Source organism: Coenobita brevimanus, chromosome 14 (assembly GCF_032717465.1).
Source record: "Coenobita brevimanus isolate Jiangsu-jjx chromosome 14, ASM3271746v2, whole genome shotgun sequence".
In the NCBI taxonomy this organism is placed as follows: domain Eukaryota; kingdom Metazoa; phylum Arthropoda; class Malacostraca; order Decapoda; family Coenobitidae; genus Coenobita; species Coenobita brevimanus.
The window spans coordinates 54,159,250-54,183,437 of NC_136967.1; the positions used below are offsets into that span (position 1 = coordinate 54,159,250).

Sequence of the window (24,188 nt, forward strand, 5' to 3'; positions counted from 1 at the left end):
AGAATGGGGAATGACAATTAGGTGCAGAAAGTGAAAAATATTAACACTGGGGGTAAAGCTGAGAGAAGCAGACCGAAAAAGGTCTGGGACGAGGTCACAGAGCGTGACCTCAGGGATAAGGGACTGAACAGGGAGGCAGCCAGAGATTGAGCGGCATGGAGAGCCACCATTAGGTGACCAAGGCCGATGAATGCAAACACGTAGGAGCCTTCATAAATGAAACAAAGTAAACCTTACTGGGCACTCTTTGGTTCTAACTTCAGTGCAGGTACTCTTGGGTCCTAACTTTACTAACCTTCAATCCTAATCCTGACATCTCAAATAAGGAGTGTTAATTGGAATCATAGAAACCATACCTAAATGAACCTATCTTAAAAAGGTGATCGTCAGGGACTGACATTCTCTGTAACTTAATACTGTCTGCATTCTCCAAATGCTCTGGTGACACCCATCCTTAAAAATGCAAGATTACTGCTGCACACACTGTAACCTACCAGTAAGACCTAAAGTAATATCATTATTTAATATAATAAATGAGGTAACAAATGGAAAACCATGCCAACCTCCAAAACAAGTACGTTGCTCTGCATAATGTTGCCAATAGAAAAATTCTGGACCAATACTACTGTACATACATGTGTTACTCATCAGTGTGAAGTTGTGAGTATAATCTAAACAGTTATGTGAAAAGCTTGTTACTGATCATCTTAGGCTGGTCTATGGTGGCTGATAGTCGTGTCCTTACCTGCTGTTAGCCTTTTTTACCAGCGACTGCATATAGCCAACTGGTTACCTGTACACGGCAGTAAAGTTCACAAGCGATTATTACCATCCATTTACAGATTCTGTGGATAAATCATGAAATCTTTATTTTCCTGGCACTTTACGAACTTACGACACTAAGCTTTCAGTACTACTATCCTCTACTAAATTGACAGATACAAACGTAAATAAACCCTATGGAAGCTGCTGCTGCCATATTGCCAACCGGCGATTACAGTAATTTATCAACATGCCCTCATTGTAAGGTTCTGTGTGACAATATTGTCTTGTATACGTACAATGAAAAACTTGCAACATGGACTCTATTGCACTTTAAAAAGATAAAAGCAAAAACAATGCTTTTTGTGAATGTAGCATAAATTGCTACCTTCAAATATCTCGCTTACTAAACAAACGTTAACTACTGAGGGAAGAAAGTATATTGGACATAAAGAAACCCATCTATTTAGAAAAACTATTAACTTGAGAGTGTTTTTCCCCTGTATTATTAGTTGCTAACTTTATTGAACGAGTGAGTTGCTCATACGACAACACTGACTACCTACGTATTCAAAGAAAACGAATACTTTTCATTGATAACTATAGTAAAAAGTACAAGCTTCATCTTTATCGGTTGCCATATTTCACTCAGCTACCAAACAAGTAAATAATTCAGACCTTCTGAAAAAAAAAAAAAATCCCCAGACCACAGCAATATTGCCCATGTTTGTGGTCGGTTGGGGCGTTCATTACCCACTCACTCAGTGTAGTGCTACTCCAGAGTGACTAGCCTAGGCTACACTGAGCGACAAGCTAAGTGATTTCTTGTAAGCCAAGAAATAATTTAATACTCTGGGTGGTAACCTTAGAACCAACGAATACGTTTCCTATGTGTCAATAAATGGGTTGGAGGAGGGTTAGTGCCCCTCCCTGGAAAACATCTAAGAACAATCTAGACCAACATACCCATATCCCACACCAAACCCTCTTCCTCCCATCATCCCCAGACACCACCTTCTGCTCCCCAAACCTCGCCCCCACTACATCCTGGACTCCTGGAGAGTGGTCAAAAGACTCAAAACCCTAGGTTCTGATCACCTCCTAATCATCATCACTACCAAAACCAGAATCACCCCAGCTGGCCACAAACAGACATACACTAATTATAAGACAGCCAACTGGAAGGCCTTTGTAACTGAAACAGAACAACATTTCGATACACTAAACAGTACACCCATCACACATCAACACCGCTGTGCACACTTTCAATACAATTATGCAAAACGCAGACAAAAGACATCCCTAGAGGCAGTTCCAGTGACGTTACTAGGCAAGACCCCCCACCTTTTGTTGTTTATGTAGTCTAACAATGAATTTCCATAACGATTTTGTAAGTGCATTTATCCTAATAACAAGAATTGGCCTAAGGTATTATGATTCATTTATCTAAAATAAAAAATACAGCCAAACTCTTCCTCGCACTCTCTAGTTATGTTTAAGCTCGTAGCCTGCCACCATCATCTATTTGTTTGTTTACAGTCGCGGGAAGACGGAGTTTGGTTTGACATATCGGGGTACGAGTCTTGATATTTTGGTTACCCACAACCCCACTTGATCTCAATTTCTATCTATCTATCTATTACCAGACGCCATGATCCCTCAAGGGGAAAGGTAAACATAAGCTTCACTTTAAACAGTAAAAGCACCTTACCAGATCAAATCTTCATAGTTCTTTTTTTTTTTTTGCGGATTATTTCAGGGCTGGTAAATAAAAGTTTCATTAATTCTTTACTAAACGGGCGCGGCATCCCCATACTTTCTGTTGAAATGAGTCTTTCACAGGTTACTTGTTATTATTCCTGGAGTACCACAGATACTGTGCATTTTAATAGACTTTCCTGTCAAAGCTATAAATGAGGATTTAGAATGCATAAACAGTGCGCTGACGTCTTCCATTAGCAGGCCGTATTTAATGTTCCTGACGTGCTTTTTTAAGTTTGAATGCTGGCTGTCAAATGCAAGTGAGGTTAGGTTGGATTAGGTTTCAGGTAGTTAGGTGTGGTTAAATCCTTTAAGTTTCCCATAGCTTTGACACGGGATACACTGACATGTCCAATCGGAACAATGGTTGGTAAACAGTGCGGCCAGTCAGAGTGATTGTCGGTGAACACTGCCACGGTTGACCCGGCTGCTTCCTTAATCACTCCAAAATAGGTATATTGCCTTTTTCCTATCACTTCTTGCTGTCATAATTCAGCAGTTAACTATGTGTGTTACATATGTTCCGTATCAGAATTATTTACTGTGAGATCATGAGTTTGTTATAATATACCAGTAGGTGGGATCGCTGCACCCATTTGTTTCTTGTTAAAACTGTTTCCCCATTGTTTTCAGCTGTTCCGCTATGACAATTCATGTTTGATTCATCAGCATAATGGTGGAAGGGACTGTTCAAACCAAAGTGTTTAAACCTAACCTAGCTTAAATGTGCATACAGTAATAATTTAACCTAACATCCAGCTGGGAAACTGGGAAACGAAATCCACCTTTGAGTACGGTACGTTAAGTTTCGTCCATTATGCAGGAAACAAACAATCGTAAGCACAGCTTAAGGAACGTGATGATAATGGGAAATTTTTCAGCAGGAAAAGCTAATTTACCACCTTGAAAATAGTCAGAAAAATACAGAAAACAAACAGGAGAAATATGAATTGAATTGGTAAGGACTTTCTGCTGCATAAGGTGTACATTTACCCTTTGAAATGCCTTCCCTGTGGATGTGGTTCTTTTGATTTATTATCATTATCATCCTGACCCTCTTTCCTGCACTAAGACAAGATGAGGTAGAATTCAGAAACAAGGAGAGGGAAAGTAGCTTCAAAAAATAGAGAACAGTTAACAGCATGCATAATGAAATGGGTCTCATGGTCATCCATGTATCATTCAGGAGTGTTGAAAGTCTGACTCCGTCTCAGACCCAACCATCTTCACTTTTTTTTTTCTTTTTACATATAAACTGTATGGTACTCTCTTAAGGTCTTTCTGTTGACTATCAAGATAAACTATCTATCTATCTATTGCCAGACACCTCAATCCTGTTTGGGGTGGCCACAAACAAATCGCCTCCAAGTCGCCCTGTCCCTCGCCATTTCACTGCCCTGCTCCCAACTCACACCCCCCTCTCTCATATACCTCTCCACCCCATCTCTCCATCTCATCCTCGGCCTCCCCCTCCCTCTTTCCCCCTCCACCTCACTCACATACACTCTCTTCGTCAGTCTTTCACCCTCCATCCTCTCCACATGGCCAAACCACCTCAGTGTGTTCCTCATAACGCTTCCTATCACATCCACATCAACACCACAACGCTCCTTTATATCCTCATTCGTCAGCCTGTCTCTCCATGTGACTCCACAGGCTCCTCTTAAATAACTCATTTCCACGGCTCTCACTCTTGACTTGTGTCCTTCCAACAACGTCCAAGCTTCACTTCCGTACGTTAGAGTTGGTACCGGTATCACAATACTGTCATGTAGTAACTTTTCCACTTCCATGCTCACTTCCCTGTTTCTTATCACTGCTTTCAAAGAACCAGCAACCTTTCTTCCCTGCTGTACCCTTTCAAGCACTTCACCCTCCAAACCTCCATCCTTACTCATCACACTACCCAAGTACTTAAACATACTCACATTTTCCAATTCCTCACCATCCAACCTCGCTGTACATTCACTGACTTCACCTCTCTCAAAGACCATCACTTTACTCTTCCCTACATTCACCTTTAGATTCAGTTTCTTACACACTCTCTCAAACTCATCCACCAAGCCTTGCAGCTCCCCTTCGTCTTCACTCAACAACACCGTATCATCTGCAAACAACAGTACAGGGAGTCTCCAAACACTATCCTCTCTCACCAGGGCCACTCCAACATCCACTACCCTACCTTGTACCTCTTTTATTACCCCATCCATGTACAGATTGAACAACCATGGAGACATGACACATCCCTGTTTCAACCCAACTTTCAAAGAGAAAAATTCACTTAGTTCACCATCCACACGCACTGCAGCCTTCGCACCATCGTACATACTCTTCACAGCATTCAACAACTTCCCATCTACTCCATATATTCTTAACACTTTCCACAATCCTAGTCTATCCACCCTGTCATATGCTTTCTCCAAATCCATGAAAGCCGCATACAACTTCTTTCCCTTCTCTAGAAACTTTTCCACTAAAGATCTGAGAATGAAAATCTGATCTACACAACCTCTTCCCTTCCTAAAGCCTCCCTGTTCTTCTCCAACTAATTTCTCTGTTCTTTCTCTAACTCTGTCAATAAGTATCCTACCATACACTTTTCCTATTATACTAAGAAGACAAATGCCCCTATGATTACCACACACTTCTTTTTCCCCTTTTCCTTTGTACAAGGGAATAATTATACCTGACTTCCAATCCTCCGGGACTCTACCTTCCTCCCAGTCCAATCTGAACATCTTCCACATCCATTCTACTACTATCTCTCCTCCATGCTTCAGCATTTCACCACACACTCCATCAATTCCTGGGGCTTTCCCTGATTTAACTTTCTTCCTTGCTTCCACAACTTCTATCCTACTGATTTCTTCCTGTCTTCTCACCTCCCTCCTTCTCCCAGCCATTCCCCAGCCACTTATACTCGCATTACTTCCATCCTCCACGTTCAACAATTCCTTAAAGTGTTCTCTCCATCTGCTCACTTTTTCTCCCTTCTCCACTAGTAATCTACCATTTTTATCTTTCACTCCCCGGCTAACTTCACTTCCACCCTGTCTTACTCTTTTCACCTCTTTCCAGAACATTTTCTTACAGTCCCTCCACTTTACACTCAAATTCCTTCCAAATTCCTCATCCACTCTCTTCTTACTCTCTCTTACTAATCTTTTCACCTCTCTCTTTCTTTCTACATATAACTCTCTCTTTCGCCTCTCAACTTCTTCCACGCCCTTATTTCTCATCCATTCATTGTATGCTTTCTTCTTTTGTGCCACAGCCCGTTTCACCTCTTCAGTCCACCACGCTGTTCCTTGCACCCCCCTCCGTCTTCTCTTCCTTCCACACACCACATCACATGCTGCACATATTTCTTCTGTAAATATTCTACACACACCTTCCACGTCCCCCATCTACTCCAACTCATATTTGCCCAATCGTTCCTCCACTTCTCTCTTATACTCTGCCTTTTTCTCATCCTCTTGTAACCTTTCCACTCTCCTTGCAACTACTCCTTCCTCTCGTCTTTCCCTTCTTCTAATCCTCCATCTTACTTGAACTTTAATTCTGGCCACCAGCAAGTAGTGGTCAGAAAGTCCACTCCCCCAACCTCTATAAACTCTTGCATCCAAAATACATCTTCGCATCCTTTCATCCACACACACATAATCAATCATTGCCTTCCTTTCACTCAGTTCACCACCCACCCTTCTCATCACTCGCCATGTATACCTGTGGATCATTTTATGCCTGAAGAGGGTATTGGCTATCACCAACCCCCTCCCAGCACAAATGTCCACTAACACTCCCATTCTCATCTTTCTCAGCAGGCACACCCCACTCACCAACTATTCCATCCACCTTCACATTCCCAACTCTTACCATTCATATCACCAATCAAAAGATAAACGAGGTTGCCAAATCCTTGTCGTAAGTTTCTTGGTTGATTCTCTGTTAAACTGTTCCTTGCCCCAGCCAGTATTCAATCCTGGGTCCATTAGGACCGCAGGGTGCCTCACTAGTGATTCAGCCACCGCCTCCCCCAGGAAGCAGTGGCTAAAAAAATGAATGATGAAATTATCAGCATATAAGTGGATATGGGTAGAAGTACAACACAGGTGCAGTTCAGATCATTAACAGTATGAATGGGGTTCATGAGAGGGCTGTCCCATATGATATGTACTGATAGGCCTAGTTATATTTTCAGAAAGCGCTATGATGGAAGTGAATGTAGACCCAGCCATCAACATTAAAGTGGGATCTCAAGTGCAGTGTGTTGAATTCTCTCCATTTGAATGGTCCAGAGGACTCCTTGCTGTTGGCTTACCTACTTCTGTTGTTGTCTACTCAGTGAAACTTAAGGTATGTGCTCATCTGTGTAGCAAATTACTATGCCTGTATTAAGAGTGCCATATTGGAAACATTAGTTTCTGATGACTAATATCATTTGACCCATGGTATAATGTAATTACCCAGATGAGGGGTTCAAAAGGGTAGCTATATTGTATAGCATCTATTGTTCATATATCAGCTGTACAGTACAGTATCTGTCATGCCCATCCATATCCACAGGAGATGGTCATCATAAAAGTGTCAGGCTGCTTTTCCCTGGTACATCTCTGCTGCTTAAGCTTCACCTCTTCTTTTTTGTCAAGGCTTTTATTTGTTGTTCGTATCTTTTTCCTGAAGATGAAGGGCAGGGCCCTGATGTGGCATTGTTGGGTGAGTGGTCCTTGCTCAAAAACATATCCCAATTGAACTCATGTTGCAAGTGACGATGTACGAGAAATTGTTATGCACTGGATTTTTTTCAGATGCATCCTTATTGTGAAGCAAGGGGATACTGTACAAAGAATCTCCTTTCATAAGATTAAGGTATCATAATATGGCTGATGTTTATTGTGATATGTGACGGCACAGTATCACATGATTTAAGACTGTCCTTGTACTAGGCTGGATTGGATCACATAGACAGACAAGAGTTTCTGAGTGTGATCTGTTAAGAGATAGGTTAGGGTGTGCCCACAATAGGATAGGATGTGACAGTATTTCATGACAGAACTGCATCAGCTAATGCAGTCCAGTCAAGGGGTTAATAAGTCCAAGTTCAAGGATGGGACATTGATCCTCAGAGCTGGGAAAATTGTCCTGGGTAGGACTCAGCTGGTGCAGAAACCAGCATGTATCATCCTGCTGAGATGTAGTCGGGATGGGATGGGGAAATTTTTAAAACCAAAACAGCACCAGGAAATCTGTCCACAGTAGGGAAAAAAGAGTCCTGGAAGGATGGACTAGTGCCTGTTGGTCATGGCAGACAGCACTGGGTTTTTGCTAGTCACAGAGCAGAACTGACATGCCTGCATCCAAACCTGCTCTGGGACATCCCAGAGCTTCTGAGAGCCTGAGGGATGGAGGTGGAGTTTAGAAGACCATCCTGGGGTAGTATGGCTAAGCATGGCGAAGACAGAATGGTGCTGTGCTATCCACCTTGCAGCTAAACGTGGAAATAATTTTGTCCCACTAAGAGAAGAAGGAGGGGAAGGGCCTCTTGCCAGATCAGGACAGGCTGAGGGGCAGAACATTGCCATGAGGACAGGACAGCCACATGATTGTGTTTTGATGACAGGGGGAGGGGTCTGGCATACAGCCACCATGTTGCTGGACACATGCCTCGTGGGGGCATGACAGCTCAGTAAGCCTGGCTACCTTTGAAAGCTGGGATGCAGTGGAAGAACTGATATGAGGAACTAGCACAGTAGGTCACAGGTGTACAGCACATAAATCCTGAAAGGCTTGAACAGCAAGGTGAGGATGCCCTGTTGCTGCGAGGAGCCCACACTGACATCTGCATGTATAGATGAGGCCAGGGAAGGAGCCTCTGAACAAAGGCACCTGGAAAGCAGGGCCAAAGAGAGCAGAAGCCCAAGAGAATCAGGGAACAGGAAAGGAAGAAGCAGAAGAGAAAAAAAGAGGCAGAGTAAAGAGGCTAAACTGCAGTAGAGAGTGTCAAGGGAAGGACGCTTAGTAGGGCAAAAGGCAGCAAGGAGAGCAACTCACAGTGGCTCCTGGAAGACTCTGGATGTCCAGCTTGGAAGAGGAAATCAACCAAGCACACACATGACCCAGTGAGGAAAGTCTGAAGGCTTCCTGTCCAGGATGGCCTGATCATAATTTCACTGATGTGAAAGATGACACAAGATACATGATGGTCAGTGGACATGGTTGCACTACGTAACACCCAGGGCTGATAACCCTGAGATAGTACCAGGAATTTCCTGCTAACACTTCCTTATGGCTGATGAGAGTTCATCGATATCTTTTTCTCTGTTGTGTGGATCATGTTGCCTGGAGCCATGGGGTGGCTTGGTACAAGAAGTTCCCATCAGGGTACTACATTCTGACTGGATCTCTTAATACTTCTCCAGTATAAGTTTGCCATGAGATGGTTGTGCATATCCTTAGAGTATTAATGTATTGTTATTTAAATACTAGTATAAATACTGTACAGTCTGCATCAAAAGTCCCGTTGCCTGTTATGCATTTCTCTCCGTTAAGAAAATCAGGCTGGTAAAACCAGTCATCCATACTAATAACTTTGCTCCACAGCGAAGTAAAGCGTTCAGTGTCGGGTGCTGTGAACTTACTTCACTGATTTTTGAAGTCCACGGAGAAAGAGGTGTGAGAGGCACCAGGACTTTTGATGCCGACTGTACATGGTTATTATTTTTTCCTGCTGCTACAAAAAAAGTGCAAATTTGCAACCTATATTTACATTCTTTCTAAAGACATACTTGACTTTGGCAGGAGGAGAGTGATGGAGGCAGTGAGGAGTGTGAGCAGGTGTGGGACTGGCATGTGTCCAGCCAACCAGTGTCCTTAGCATGGAGTCCTAGTGCTACTTTGCGGACCATACCCAGCTGCCTGCAGGTGGCAGTTGCATCAGTCGACAACAGCATCATGCAACTGTCATCTGATTTAGCGGATAATAATACATTTGAAGTAAGTAAAACCATCTTTCTGAAGTACCTGACCCCCCCTCCATTTTTTTTTTTTTTTTTTTTTTTTTTTTATTCAATGCTCCCATTTGGAGGAACTCAGAGCAAAAAGCATTGAACCATTTATTGTCATAGATGGGACTGGAGTGTATTGGTGTTGTGATGAGGAGAGGTAGATTGAGATGGTTTGGGCATGTGGAGAGGATGGGGGATGATAATTGAGTGCAGAAAGTGAAAAGTTTTAGTGTTAGAGGTAGGGTTGCAAGAGGTAGACTGAAAAAAACCTGGGATGAGATCTCTGAGTGTGACCTCAGGGATAAGGGATTGAATAGGGAAGCTGCCAGAGATCGAGCAGCATGGAAAGCTGCCATTAGGTGACCAAGGCTGACGCATGCAAGCATGTTGGAGCCATCAAAAATGAAATGAAACAAATGAATGAATTCCCTGATCACTGTCTCCCCCGGCATGACCCCCTCCTGATTTATTTATAGCTACATACACTTACCCTGCTTCATTGGTTCCACAGTCATATTGAAAGTAGCTCATCTTCATTTTTTTTATATATTGGATATGTCCATATACAGTTATTTGTGATTTGCAACATTCAGTGACATTTATTAATAGGGCACTTGCTTAATCTCTATACTGTACTGTGGTTATATCTCAGTCTCAGTCACTACCTTTAATTACCGTACCTCGCCTGGACAGAGTCCAGTGAGGTATTGTTTTTGGTTGAGTTTGTTTGTTTGTTAGTTTGTTTTGTTTTTTTGTTTTTTTATGAAATAATGAATGGAGGAAGGAAACACAGAGGAAAAAAAAATAAGTCCATGTGCCTAAAGGCATCCTCCATTCATAAAATACTTATAACAATTGGATTTAAATTCGAATGGATTAAATGTATGTGGGAAGCAACTCCCAGGAAGTGTATTCCAGAGAGTAGTAGTTCTGGGGTAAATGAATTTTGATAAGCAGAGTTTCTGCATTGCGGGAGAGAGAGTGTGAGTTTATGGGTGCTCACAGCTACCCGAGTATCTCGGGAGAAAATGTGAAGGGGAGGCACAATTTAAGCCAGTTCGTCAGAGCACTGACGGTAAAAATATCAATAAAATAATGCTAAAGAAGCAACATCTCTGCATTCTGATAATGGAGGAAAGTCCTGCGTTATGGCAGGATTATTGATTAATCTAATGGTTTTATTTTGAATTTTGTCCAAATGCCTCAATGCAACCGCTCCACATCCACTCCACAGTGGTGAACAGCATTTGATCTGAGAACGCACATGACTTTTGTATATTGTGGCCATCTGCTCGTCAGTGAAGGACTCACGAACTTTGTACATAAGTCCCAGTTTCTTAGAAGCATTTTTAGCAAGGGATTTAACATAAGCTGTCCAGCTTAGGTTGGGGTTTAGAGTAACACCTAGGATATCAATTGTAGTGGATATGGGAATATTGACATCATTTAAAATTGTGTGAGAGTCTGAGGGAATCTTTCTGTTGGAGAAATTAATATACTATTTGGTTTTCTGAGCATTAAATGAGACCAGATTTTTTTGTCCCCATTGATTAATTTTAGAAATGTCCCGGTTCAGAGAAATTGCTGTGTTTATTTGGAATTTATAATATCAAATTGTGTAAAGGAGGTACTAAATGTGAAAGAACTATGAAGGGTCGAGTCATCAGCATAAGAGTGTATTGGGTTGTGCGTGACAGATAGGAGGTCATTAATATGAATGAGAAAGAGGGTTGGGGCCAAAACTGATCCCTGAGGTACGCCAGCATTTATGGAATGAACTGAGAATAAATTCCATCTACCATCACCCATATTTTTCTGTTATGAAGGTAAGAAGAAATTAGAGGAACCAGTGATGCAAGGCCATAGTGTGACATCTTAGACAATAAGGCCTGGTGCCATACTCTGTCAAATGCTTTTGAAGTATCAAGTGCTACTGTGTGTGTTTCACTATGTTGGTCTATTGTTTTGTTAAGCTGATGGGTAAGAAGGCAAAGAATATCTACAGTTGAACGTTCTTGTCTTGTTTGTTTGTTTGCAACAGTGTGGAAAAGTGGCTGAATGAAATTACATGAAACTCAGGATATGTGGGCACTGGTCCCAAAAGAAAGTGATTAAATTTTGGAGGTAATTGAGTGACCTTGAAAGGTCAAATTTAAGGTCATGGATTTTCAAAGGACTGTAATTTTAAACTGGTTGAATATAGAGATATTTACTATTTAGAACATACAAGAACTCATAATATGAGCTTTCATTTGGCACCAAGACCTTTGACCTTGAGTCACTGAAAGGTCAAACTCAAGGTCATGGAAATTCAGGGGGCCATAACACGAAACTCGTTGAATATAGAGAGATAATTACTGTTATGCTGTCCTCGGGTGCCTGCCCTTTCCTCTCCTCCATCCTTCTTTCCTTCCATGCTCTGCTATCTTTCTTCCCTTCATTCTTTCCTCGTCCTTCTGCCTTTGGGTGACTTTACACTTCCTCTTCAGTCTTTCTTTCCTTCATTCTTTCCTCTTTCTTCTGCATGTGGGTGACTACACTTAGTGACAAGTCAAATGGTGTCCTGTACACTAGGAAACCATTTACTATGCTAGGTGGTAACCATATAGCCTAACCAAATTTTGGCGCCTGGTGGTTTAGTGGGTAATTACGGCACTCCAGTCGGGTTGAGCCGGTGAAGGTTTATATCCAAGGGATGGTTGGGGTTTATTGCTCATGGAATGCCACTCCAGGATGAGTGAGGCTGGTCAGTCTCATCTTAAATGTCAGGACCAACTTGCCTAGCCCCGGGCTCCTACGCTCCTCATGGGGCAACGTAGGATTGGATGATGGATGGATGGATGGATCAACATACAGGATGTCCCAGTAGAGATTATCATGCCATTCTGTCCAGTCCACTGCCATCATGCAGTCCTTTCTGCAACCCACACATCCCTCACTCATATGCCTCTCTGTTCCATCTTTTCATTTCACCCTTCATTTCACAGAAAATCCTAAGCCACAATGACTTTGTGAACAGTGTGACATACAATGGTGACAGTGGCAGCCTGGTGGCCTCAGCAGGAGATGATCTCACTGCTCGGGTCTGGGATGCTGCTTCACGCACTCAAATAGCAAAATTCCTTCTAACATCACCAGGTAAATATAGTTACTTCTTTTTAAGTGTGTAATTTAAGATTAGTGTTGGAGGTGTGGCTTGGTACTAAAGGAATGGGTAGTAAAGAAATGGACCTATGCATCCAAGAGGAAAATATGGAAGTTGAAAACCAAGCAGTAAGGGATGCCTTTTATAATGAGGTGAGTAGAATGGTGGCCGAACATGTAGCTGTAGACATTAGTGGTAATGAGCAGTACAGAAAAAGAAAAGAATCACTTGATAGTTACTGATTCAGTGTGTGGATGGACAAAGGGCCTTCCAAGATGTAAAGTTACATGGGGGTGGGATGAAGGTGTGGAAGCTACAATTAAGGAGAAAAGAATGAGAAGTTTGACCGGAACAGGGAAGGTTTGGAGTTAGCGGATCCACTGTTTTGCCCTTGGCGTTTGATTGATGCTGCTACTGTGAGCAGGGCAGTCAACAGGATGCACCCCACTTGTAAACCCAAAATTTTGATTTTTACTACAGTTTTGACCCACTATATACATACTGTACTGTTATGGTAAGTATCAGGAACTCATAGGCATGGGTAGGTTAAGAGAAAATGATGAAAAGGGTTCTGTAAGGAAGAAACACATACCATATAGAGATCAGAGATGGGCATGAGGTAGAGGGTGGAGTTTTAGTGGTCTCCACTACCTGAGATTAACTTCTCATGTATGGCCACATCCTTGAATCCCTCAAAGCCATCAGAAACCACAGCTTTTGCACCATCATTGTTGGCAGAAACCAGCTCAGGTGCACAGTTTTCATCTAGCACTGATACTGAAAACCACTATAACCAAGGGATCACTGTACTTGTGAGAAACTTCAAATTTTGAAGGCTTAAGTGAAAAGTGAATGAATGTTTAGTTCATTTTACAGTTATTGTTCTTGGTTCTTTTTCATTTTCCTTTCAAGATGCAGAGAAATTCATGCAAGCCTTGATAAACAAATTTCTCTGTATTTTGGTTCTGTCCACCTTGTCTGTGGTGGTAGCACTGATATGATACTGTGGCTCCACAGCCCTGTTATACAAGTGTCCCTCTGCTTGTTCCCTATTTCCTAAAATAGGATGGTGAACTGCAGGAGCAGGATAGTATCAGCCCGCATTCCAGTTCAGATCAGTCTGGGGCCACAACAGCAATTCCTGTATTGTAATGGTGAGAACTGGATTATGATGATGAAAATGATGATTAAATTGAGTCCAGTTAATATTTTAATAATCTTTCCATCCCATTTTACAGGAATGGTGGTGTGTTTCCATCCAGAGGACTTAGACCTGTTGATGGTTGCTGAGAAGAAGGGTGTAGTGCGTGTGTATTCTGTTAGCACAGGAACCTCCACCTTGTACCTTCGCTGCCCTGGCCCATTGCTGGGAGCCGACTGGTCCCTCCCTGAACCTGCACTAATTGTGGCAGCTGGCATGAAGGGTCTCACTGTCTGGAATGTTGCTTCACTGCAGTAGGTTGCCATCTGTAAAGGGTTACGATCATGAATTACATTTATTTTCAGTATGCTTTGACCTGTCAGGTAGAGCAAGGATTCTGGGTAGTACTGTAAACCGGCAAGCAAAAGCTGATTAATATCGGCATGGAGAGGGAAAAATCATTCGATAATCAAAATCGAATCAGAATCGGCTGAGAATGATGAAAAATATATAAATGTTTGTTTTACAGGAAACCATTTGGCTTGTCATTCAGTGTAGAGTCACCCACAGGCAGAAGAAGGGGAAAGAATGAAGGAAAGAAAGACAGAAGAGGGAGTGTAAAGTCACCCATAGGCAAAAGGATGAGGAAAGACTGAAGGAACACCAGGAAACCATTTACAATGCTGGGTGGTAACCATATAACCAAATTTTGGCACCTGGTGGTTTAGTGGGTAATTATTGCTCTCCATTCGGATTGAGCCAGTGAAGGTTTATATCCAAGGGGTGGTTGGGATTTAATTGCTCACGTAATGCCATTCAGGGATGAGTGAGGTTGGTCACTTTCATCTTAAATGTCAGGACCAACTGCCTAGCCCCGGGCTCCTACGTTCCTCATGGGGCAACGTAGGATTGAATGATGGATGGCTGGATGGATGTTTGTTTTACCCAATGACCCTAGACTTTAGCACATATTTCTATACCATTTTAGGTGTAGTGTAATCCTGTAATGATGATTATTTTTCAGAGATATGGTCATATCATGATATCCCACATTTTGTTGAGTCTTGAATGGTAAAATGCTTGAAGAAAAATGTACAAAATATTTAGACAATAATGTAATATTATATCACTGTGGTTAGAATGAAGTTTAGGTGCTTTTCTTAGCATAATGGGATTACTCACTAAATCACATTCTACATTTCTCTTGCTTGCTCAGAAAATTAAAATTATAAAACACACATGTCAGTGTAAATTGTGTAGCTGTTTCTTACTGCATAGTTGGTACTATTTATGTTGATGAAATATCTATATCTATCTATCTATCTATATCTCTCTCTCTTTCTCTCTCTCTCTATCTATCTATCTATATATGTGTACTTTGGCAGACACAAGGGGTGCTGTGGTTGAACCAGTGTTGCATACTAGTATGCTTGCACCCAGTCGGCTTAAGGTGAGCCGATTACACTTGGTTCACAGACTACACACACATTCAAAGCCACCACAACACTACAATCACACTCACAAGCACATCTCACCCTACATACAGTCTCTACCAGACAGCCAAAGCCATTGGGTAGAGATACATTGGCTGTATCGTCCCTGCTTTGGTAGGGATAGGCCGGTTCTGCAGTGGACCTCGACGGCTGGTGATGATGATTATATATATATATATATAAAATTATTCCTTAATTGTTTGGTTCATTAACTAAATACTAGTATATTATGGATAGTTATGTAAATGATGAAGTGTTAACTTTATGTCAATAGACGCAGCTGAGGGATTTAATTAGATAGAGGTTATTTGGTTGTATTGTCGATGGGAGTGGCACCAGGAGAGAGAGTAAAGGTGAGGCATTGTAAGGAGATGACAGTGTAGGTCTTCTCCGTTCCATTATCCACTTCATATTTTAAGTGGGGTGATGAAATAGGGAGATTGGGGTTCTATCTATCTATTGCCAGACGCCTCAATCCCGTTTGGGGTGGCCACAAACAAATCGCCTCCAAGTCGCCCTGTCCCCTGCCATTTCACTGCCCTGCTTCCAACTCACACTCCCCTCTCTCATATACCTCTCCACCCCATCCCTCCATCTCATCCTCAGCCTCCCCCTCCCTCTCATTGGGGTTGATGGAGTTTATTGTGAGACAGTTACTTGAATAAATGTTAGAGCTTGGCATGACCTGTGTTTGGTTAGTAGCAATTTTAGCTAGCTGTGGTCCTCCTACTTTACTCTCACACTCCTACTCCCTGTTGTTTTCTGGGAATCTCTCTCTCCTTCTCTCCTGGCCATCTCTGGTTATCTCTCTGGTTCTCTAACCATCTCACCTGTTCTGCTAACTTTCCTACATGTGATATTGGACTATATCCCCCTCTAGCTCCCAGCTAAAGAGAGAGAGAGAGAGAGAGAGAGAGAGAGAGAGAGAGTGTGTGTGGGTGTGTGTGTGTGTGTGTGTGTGTGTGTATTTTTTGGTCATGTTTCTGGCACATGATTAGAGGTGTTTTGCATTCTTGATTAGTCTAGGCTAGGGGATGTGTAATTGTATGTTCCTGGAGAACTTCAGACCTGTTTTACATATTGTTACCTATAGCCATATAGTGACATACCATAGTTACATATAGTATGGTGTCATAACATATTATGCCTACAATAGTACAGAAGGGGTTAATGGTTAGAGGAATGGGAAAAGGCACCATTTATTAGCTGGGTTCCTTGAAGGCAGTGGTAAGAAACAGGGAAGTGAGCATGGAAGTGAGAAAGTAACTACATGACAGTATTGTGATACCAATTCTAATGTATGGAAGTGAAGCTTGGACCTTGTTGGAGGGACAGAAGTCAAGAGTGAGAGCAGTGGAAATGATTTATTCGAGAGGAGCCTGTGGAGTCACATGGAGAGACAGACTGACAAATGATGATGTGAAGGAGCATTGTGGTGTGGATGTGGATGTGATGGGAAGCATTATGAGTAACACTTTGAGGTGGTTTGGCCATGTGGAGAGGATGGAGAGTGAGACTGATGAGAGCGTGTATGTGGGTGAGGTGGAGGGGGGGAGAGGGAGGGGGAGGCCAAGGATGAGATGGAGGGATGGAGTGGAGAGGTATATGAGAGAGGGGGTGTGAGCTGGGAGCAGGACAGTGAAATGGCAGGGGACAGGGCAACATGGAGGTGATTTGTCTGTGGCCACCACTTATGGGATTAGGGCATCTAGCAATAGATAGAGAATGGGTATTTTTTTCTGTCTTCTTTTCTTGCCAATATTACGGATGTTCCATTGTTCTCATGGCTACCAGCCCAGTTAGTAATGGAAAAGAGGTACTGTACATAAGTTAACCCAGTTTTTCTTATTTTAACTGATTATTTTTATATATATACAGGCCACACAGTGAAGTGGTAGAGGTAGGAGGAGGAGAACGTATTGTGGGTGTACGAGTATGTCGGTCTGCCCCAGGCTTAGTGGCCACACATGCATCACCACACACCATTCGTGTTACACACCTGCACTCCAATAAAGTTCCCATAGCAGCACATCTTAAGGTAAGATGGTATGGAAGGCAAAACAGTATCTTCTATGTGTGTGATTTGTATTGTGTACAGATAGTCCTCAACTTACGATGGGGTTACATTCTGACGGATCCATTGTAAGTTGATGTGGCTGTAAGTTGAAAATGCAGTACTGTCAGAAGTCGGATACATTATACAGTACACATTACATAGTCACACATATGTCCTAACACTTTTAAAGTTAATGATATGCATAAATACTGCAAATAACTGTCACCAATGTATAGAACAGTATTTAAATAACCATAGAACGGCAGTAATTACAAGTGATTAAAAAAAAAAAATCCTCCACTAATGCCTCAGTTGCCTTCACATCGGCATTAGCAGCCTAACCACCCACATTTATGTAACGGGAGGAAAAATGGTTTTTAACCCCCAAAACTGCTTGAAGGTGTGTTAATGCCAGTGCTTATATATCAGTATGAGGTATGGAAATGGCAGGAGCATGAAAGAGTCTAGTAATGGGACTTGTTATTCGTTTTTGTTTTTGTTTTTAAAGGCTCCAACATGCTTGCATGTGTCGGTCTTGGTCACCTAATGGCGGCTCTCCACGCTGCACGATCCATTGCAGCCTCCCTGTTCAGTCCCTTAACCCTAAGGTCACACTTAATGACCTCGTCCCATGTCTTTCTCGGTCTACCCCTCATAACCCCACCCCCAATATTAACACTTCTCACCTTCCTCACCCAATTATCATCCCCCATCCTCTCCACATGTCCAAACCACCTCAATCTACCTCTCCTCATCACAACACCAATACACTCCAGTCCCATCCTACCTCTCAACTCTTCCATTGTAAACCCAGCCCCTCCAGGCCTTGGACGCAGGGACGCACTGCACATCCACCTAATCATTGTCATTTCTGTACATCTGAGCCGGCGAATATCTTCCTCCTTCACTGCCCAGGTCTCACTGCCATACAGCATTACACTCCTAACACATGCTGCATACAAAGACCCCTTAGCACGTAGGGAGAGCCCTCTCAATGTCAGGAGAGGCAAGAGCTCCCTGAACTTCGTCCAACCACTTCTCACCCTAGCCACAGAGCTAGCTCCAGCCCCACCTCCAGCACACAACATGTCTCCCAAATAACAAAACTCTTCCACACACTCAAGAGATTCACCAGCAAGTTCAATCCTTTCACGTCTGACAATCTCCACCTGCTCACCCCGGCACGCCGTACACATAAAATCAGCATTATCTTGCAGTCTACCTCTGATACCACTACATCTCTTATGCACCCATTTATCACGCACACCGCACAAGATGGAATTACTTCCCATGCCCTTGTGGCAAACTGCACATGGCCACTCTCCCTCGTCTTTGACAGTACAGTACCGCCATCAACCTTAGATATAATCACTTTTGTTTTATCTGCATTTACCCTTAAACCCTTTTGCCCCATACCATCTCTCCACTTCCTAAACCTTTCCTCCGCCTCCCTTTCATTCTCTGCAATCAACACCAAATCATCAGCATACAACAACTCCCATGGGAGTCCGTTTCTAAAGTCACGTGAAAGGGCTTCAAGTACCATGATAAACAACATGGGACTCAAGACTGACCCCTGATGCACACCAACATTCACGGAAAACTCATCACTCAAATCTCCATTCACTCTCACCTGGGTGTGAGCACCCACATACATAGCCATAACCACCCTAACCAGCACTGCTCCAAGCCAGGCTTTCTCATTGCCCACTTCACCACCTCTCTAGGGACTCTGTCAAAGGCCTTTTCCAAATCAACAAAAACAAAATACCAATATATTTTTCCTGAAGCTGTCGAACAATGAATATGGCATCAGTGGTCCCCCTACCTGGCATAAATCCAAACTGCATCTCATCAGCATTCACTCTTTCTCTAATCATACCTTCTAAAACTCTCTCCATTACCTTCATTATCTGATCTAAAAGCTTTATACCTCTATAATTTCCTCTTTCCAGGGCATCACCCTTCCCTTTATACACATTTACAATTACACTCTTCAGCCAATCAGCTGGGACAACACACTCATAAATAATCCTATTTATCAGGTCAGTGACTAAACTCACCCCTATATCGCCTGAGGCCTTCAACATTTTGGCAGTCAACCCAGACGCACCTGCTGCCTTCCCCACCCTCATCCTGCCTATTGCCTCACTCACAGTAGCAGTATCAATCAAAGGCCAAGGGCCAGACACTGGATCTGCTGGCTCCAAACCTTCCCTGTCCCAGTCAAACTCCTCATTCAACAACCGATTATAATGCTCTCTCCATGCATCTTTAATATCCTCGCTGTTCACCACTACCCTTCCTTCATCATTCTTCACACACTGCTCACCTATGATATCCCGATTATCCCTCTTCACCTGACCTGCCACCCTAAATATATTTTTCCTTTCCCCATGATTTAGGTTATCAAGTAATTGTCTCTGTGACTCAGACTTTGCCCTGTATACCTCTCTTCTAGTCCTACGCTTGGCAGCCAAATATTCCTCTTTGCTACCACCCTTCTTCCATTCCCGGAAAAGCCTTCTTTTCTCCTTAATTGCAGCTTCTACACCCTCATCCCACCACCAAGTTACTTTATGTCTTGGTGGTCCTCTTGTCCAGCCGCATGTTACATCAGTAACTCTCAAGAAATTGTTCTTGAGGGCTCTGTACTGTTCATTAACGCCTCTGTCTACAGCTCCCTGTTCAGCCACCACTCTCCTCAACTCGCTATAGAAGGCATCCCTTACTACTTGGTTTTTCAGCTTCCATATTTTCCTCCTAGGTACATAAGTCCTCTTTTTCATCACTTGTTCTTTAAGCACCATATCACAAATCAGTAGTTTGTGCTGCTGCACACACTTCTCACTTCCTATAACTTTAACATCCCTCACTAACCTCCTATCGGCCTTCCTAACCAGAAAATAATCTATCTGACTCCTATTTCCCCCAGACTCATACGTAATTAACGTACTGTCTCTTTTCCTAAAATATGTGTTGCACACAATCATGTCCGTTGCCTCCCCAAACTCGAGTATCCTTTCCCCTTCTGCATTCCTTAGACCATACGCACATCCCCCATGCACTCCTTCATAACCTTGTGCTGCTTCACCTACATGACCATTTAAGTCCCCTCCCAAAATCACTCTCTCATCATCCCGCATACCACCCATTACACGTATTAAATCATCCCAAAATGTATCTTTCTCTGATTCATCCAATCCTGCCTGTGGAGCATATGCCAATATAATCGCAGCTATCTTTCTTCCCAACAGAATTTTCACTACCAATATCCTATCGCTTACTCTCAAAACATTCATATATATATGTAATATATATTCATATATACAGTATATGTAATATATATTCATCAAGTAGGTTGGATAGAATGAAAAATATAAAAATCATGAAGAATGTGGAGTGAGAAGTCTGCTAATTAGAAGGGAGATTAGAGAGTGCTTAAATGGTACTCCTTACAGGTGTATGCAATAATTCCATAATTCTTGAGAAATACAGAAAAAACTGCCATAGTAGTTTTATCAGAATTTCAATGGGCAGTGCCTAGTGGGTGATGCCAGATCACATTGGACAGACATCTCCCTCTGTACATTGATCAGACATTCATTTAACAGTGGCTTCTTGTGCAAATACTACACTATACATAACCCTTTCTTTCAACATACTAATGTACAGTTGCCCAAAGGAAAAGATTTAGACATCAATGTGGCTTGTTGCAGAGGCAGATCCAGGAATTTTTGAGGCATTGCCATATCATTTTCCAAAGTAGTGAGGGTTCAGCATCAAAAGATGCATTCCATACATCCATAGTTCTGGATACTACATGTCCAGGCAAAATGGGCAGCACCCTTTGATCAGCTCATGTTAAACATCTGGCATCTTCATAGTACGAAGTAGGAACCCTGTAAAATAGAGAACAGTCTGTGGATTTTCAGGTTCTGACCTTTGATTGGCTAGTGTATGATAAATTATTGTATTATTAGTTTTGTAAAATATTTAGCAGATCAGTTATAGTTCTCAATATCTTTCAGTATACTGAGTACAGTACCGTATTGGTTTCCATAATGCAGTCACCTTTGACTGTGATAATTGGTGTGGTTTTGGTACACAGTGCTGCCATTCTGTTACCTAATTTCAGTCATTATATATATTAAGCTTACCAAGCAAGAGTTTCAGAAGGAAATATTATTTGTGGTAGATGTTAAGTGATGACTGAAGTGAATGAAGGTGATGCCTTTACCCTGCATATTACAGTGATGTTGACAAAGTTCATCTGAGGAATCTATGTTTCACCATCCGTTTCTGAATACAGAATGAACAGTCTGAGTTTTGGCGTGAATATATAAGCTTTGGAAACAGGATTGTTTGTAAGTACAAAAGCAGCTGGAGGGAGCTGTTTTAGTAAAAACATCAGTACCTTATCATATCCACCACCGACTAGCTGAATTTGTGTGACTTCTCTTGCAGGTGGTGGGTGGAATGAGCTGGCACCAAAGTCACCCTTACTTGGCAGTGGGATCAGACCGAAAGATCCTCCTGTGGAAGATTGATAATATATAGACATGCATGATATAATGACATTCAGTTATACCTAAGATTCTTTCCAACAGAATTTTGTTTGCAAGTATGTTTTGTATTGTCTGCATCTATGTTGTCATTTTTAAATAAATCATATACCATAATACATTAATACATTGTTGCTTGTATTTTTATTGACTATGTTGATCATATGATTATTGTTACTCTGATTATTAAAGAGGATATTGTATGACTAGTGTTGTGTCAGTGACTTTTCTCAAAATTTGCTATCATATTACTGAAAATGACCAAATTGTGCCAGATTGAGCACCAAAACTATGTTATCACAAAATCTGTAACAGCTGCAGTGGACATTCACAAATCACTGGAAATCTCTATCTATCTATTGCCAGACGCCTCAATCCCGTTTGAGGTGGCCACAAACAAATCGCCTCCAAGTCGCACTGTCCCCCTCCATTTTACTGCCCTGCTCCCAACTCACTCCCCTCGCTCATATACCTCTCCACCCCATCCCTCCATCTCATCCTCAGCCTCCCCCTCCCTCTTCCCCCCTCCACCTCACTCACATACACTCTCTTCGTCAGTCTTTCACCCTCCATCCTCTCCACATGGCCAAACCACCTCGGTGTGTTCCTCATAACGCTTCCTATCACATCCACATCAACACCACAACGCTCCTTTATATCCTCATTCGTCAGCCTGTCTCTCCATGTGACTCCACAGGCTCCTCTTAAATAACTCATTTCCACTGCCGTCACTCTTGACTTGTGTCCTTCCAACAACATCCAAGCTTCACTTCCGTACGTTAGAGTTGGTATCACAATACTGTCATGTAGTAACTTTTTCACTTCCATGCTCACTTCCCTGTTTCTTATCACTGCTTTCAAAGAACCAGCAACCTTTCTTCCCTGCTGTACCCTTTCAAGCACTTCACCCTCCAAACCTCCATCCTTACTCATCACACTCCACAGGTACTTAATCGTACTCACATTTTCCAATTCCTCACCATTCAACCTCGCTGTCCATTCACTGACATCACCTCTCTCAAAGACCATCACTTTACTCTGCCCTACATTCACCTTTAGATTCCGTTTCTTACACACTCTCCCAAACTCATCCACCAAGCCTTGCAGCTTCCCTTCGTCTTCACTCAACAACACAGTATCATCTGCAAACAACAGTACAGGGAGTTTCCAAACACTATCCTCTCTCACCATGGCCACTCCAACATCCACTACCCTACCTTGTACCTCTTTTATTACCCCATCCATGTACAGATTGAACAACCATGGAGACATGACACATCCCTGTTTCAACCCAACTTTCAAAGAGAAAAATTCACTTAGTTCACCATCCACACGCACTGCAGCCTTTGCACCATCATACATACTCTTCACAGCATTCAACAACATCCCATCTACTCCATATAATCTTAACACTTTCCACAGTCCTTGTCTTTCTCCACTGGAAAGCTTATGGAAAAGTAGTAGGTTTTACTTTGTGGCTTTTCTCAAAATTTGCCACCATATAGCTGAGAAAAGCCAAAAGGCATCAAGTGAAGCATCAAAACTGTGTTGTCACAGAGAATATTAAAACTACAGTGAATCAGTGCACATCACTATAAGGTGTATGGAAAAATACAGGTGTTACTCAAGTGACTTTTATCAAATTTCACTACCATATTGCAGAAAAAAGCCAAAGGGCAATAAATTGGGCAGTGAAACTGGATGATCTCTGAAATTCAGAACTGGGCGATCTCTGAAATTGTTAAAGTTAGTTTGGACTTACATTGTTGAAAAGCTTATAAAAGAGTAATTGGCATTACTGATGGGATATTTTCTCAATAATTATCAACAGACTGATGAAAAGACCCCTCCTTCCCCCCCCCCAAAAAAAAAAAATAGAAGACAAAAATTTATTCTAGTGTGTGACCTGCCATGCTTTGGCTTAAGGGTCCAAAACCCTTAAACTGATAGTATATGCATTTGGAAATATGATGGATTATTTCATATTGTGCATTAGTATCAAACAATAGGGATGACACTTCATATAGCTAAGATAATATTAGTAAGTTTGCTTGCTTGAACAGGTTTCACACTTTTAAGAGTGGACAGCTGTAACTTTTGTGTGTTCCACTAGATAAATTTTCTGTAAAATGGTAGCAGTTATAAATTTCACTGTTTGAGTTAAAACTGTAGAAAATTCCTGATCACAGGTAGTTAATGTGGACTTATCTGTGGTGATGATCACAGGGAGTTAATGTAGACTTATCTGTGGTGATGATCAC

At 42.1% G+C, this 24,188-nt stretch overlaps 1 protein-coding gene across 1 annotated transcript; it reads left to right on the forward strand.

The window, feature by feature from the left end:
* The first annotated feature begins 2,732 nt into the window (after window positions 1-2,732).
* On the forward strand, window positions 2,733-22,001 carry Nup37 (nuclear pore complex protein Nup37). The gene is made up of 7 exons (XM_080264894.1): window positions 2,733-2,783; window positions 6,725-6,879; window positions 9,322-9,516; window positions 12,515-12,665; window positions 13,911-14,127; window positions 17,185-17,344; window positions 21,830-22,001. Exons 1-7 carry the CDS (start codon window positions 2,735-2,737, stop codon window positions 21,920-21,922), a joined length of 1,020 nt encoding a protein of 339 aa, XP_080121020.1. The 5' UTR covers window positions 2,733-2,734; the 3' UTR covers window positions 21,923-22,001.
* Window positions 22,002-24,188: the final 2,187 nt, after the last annotated feature.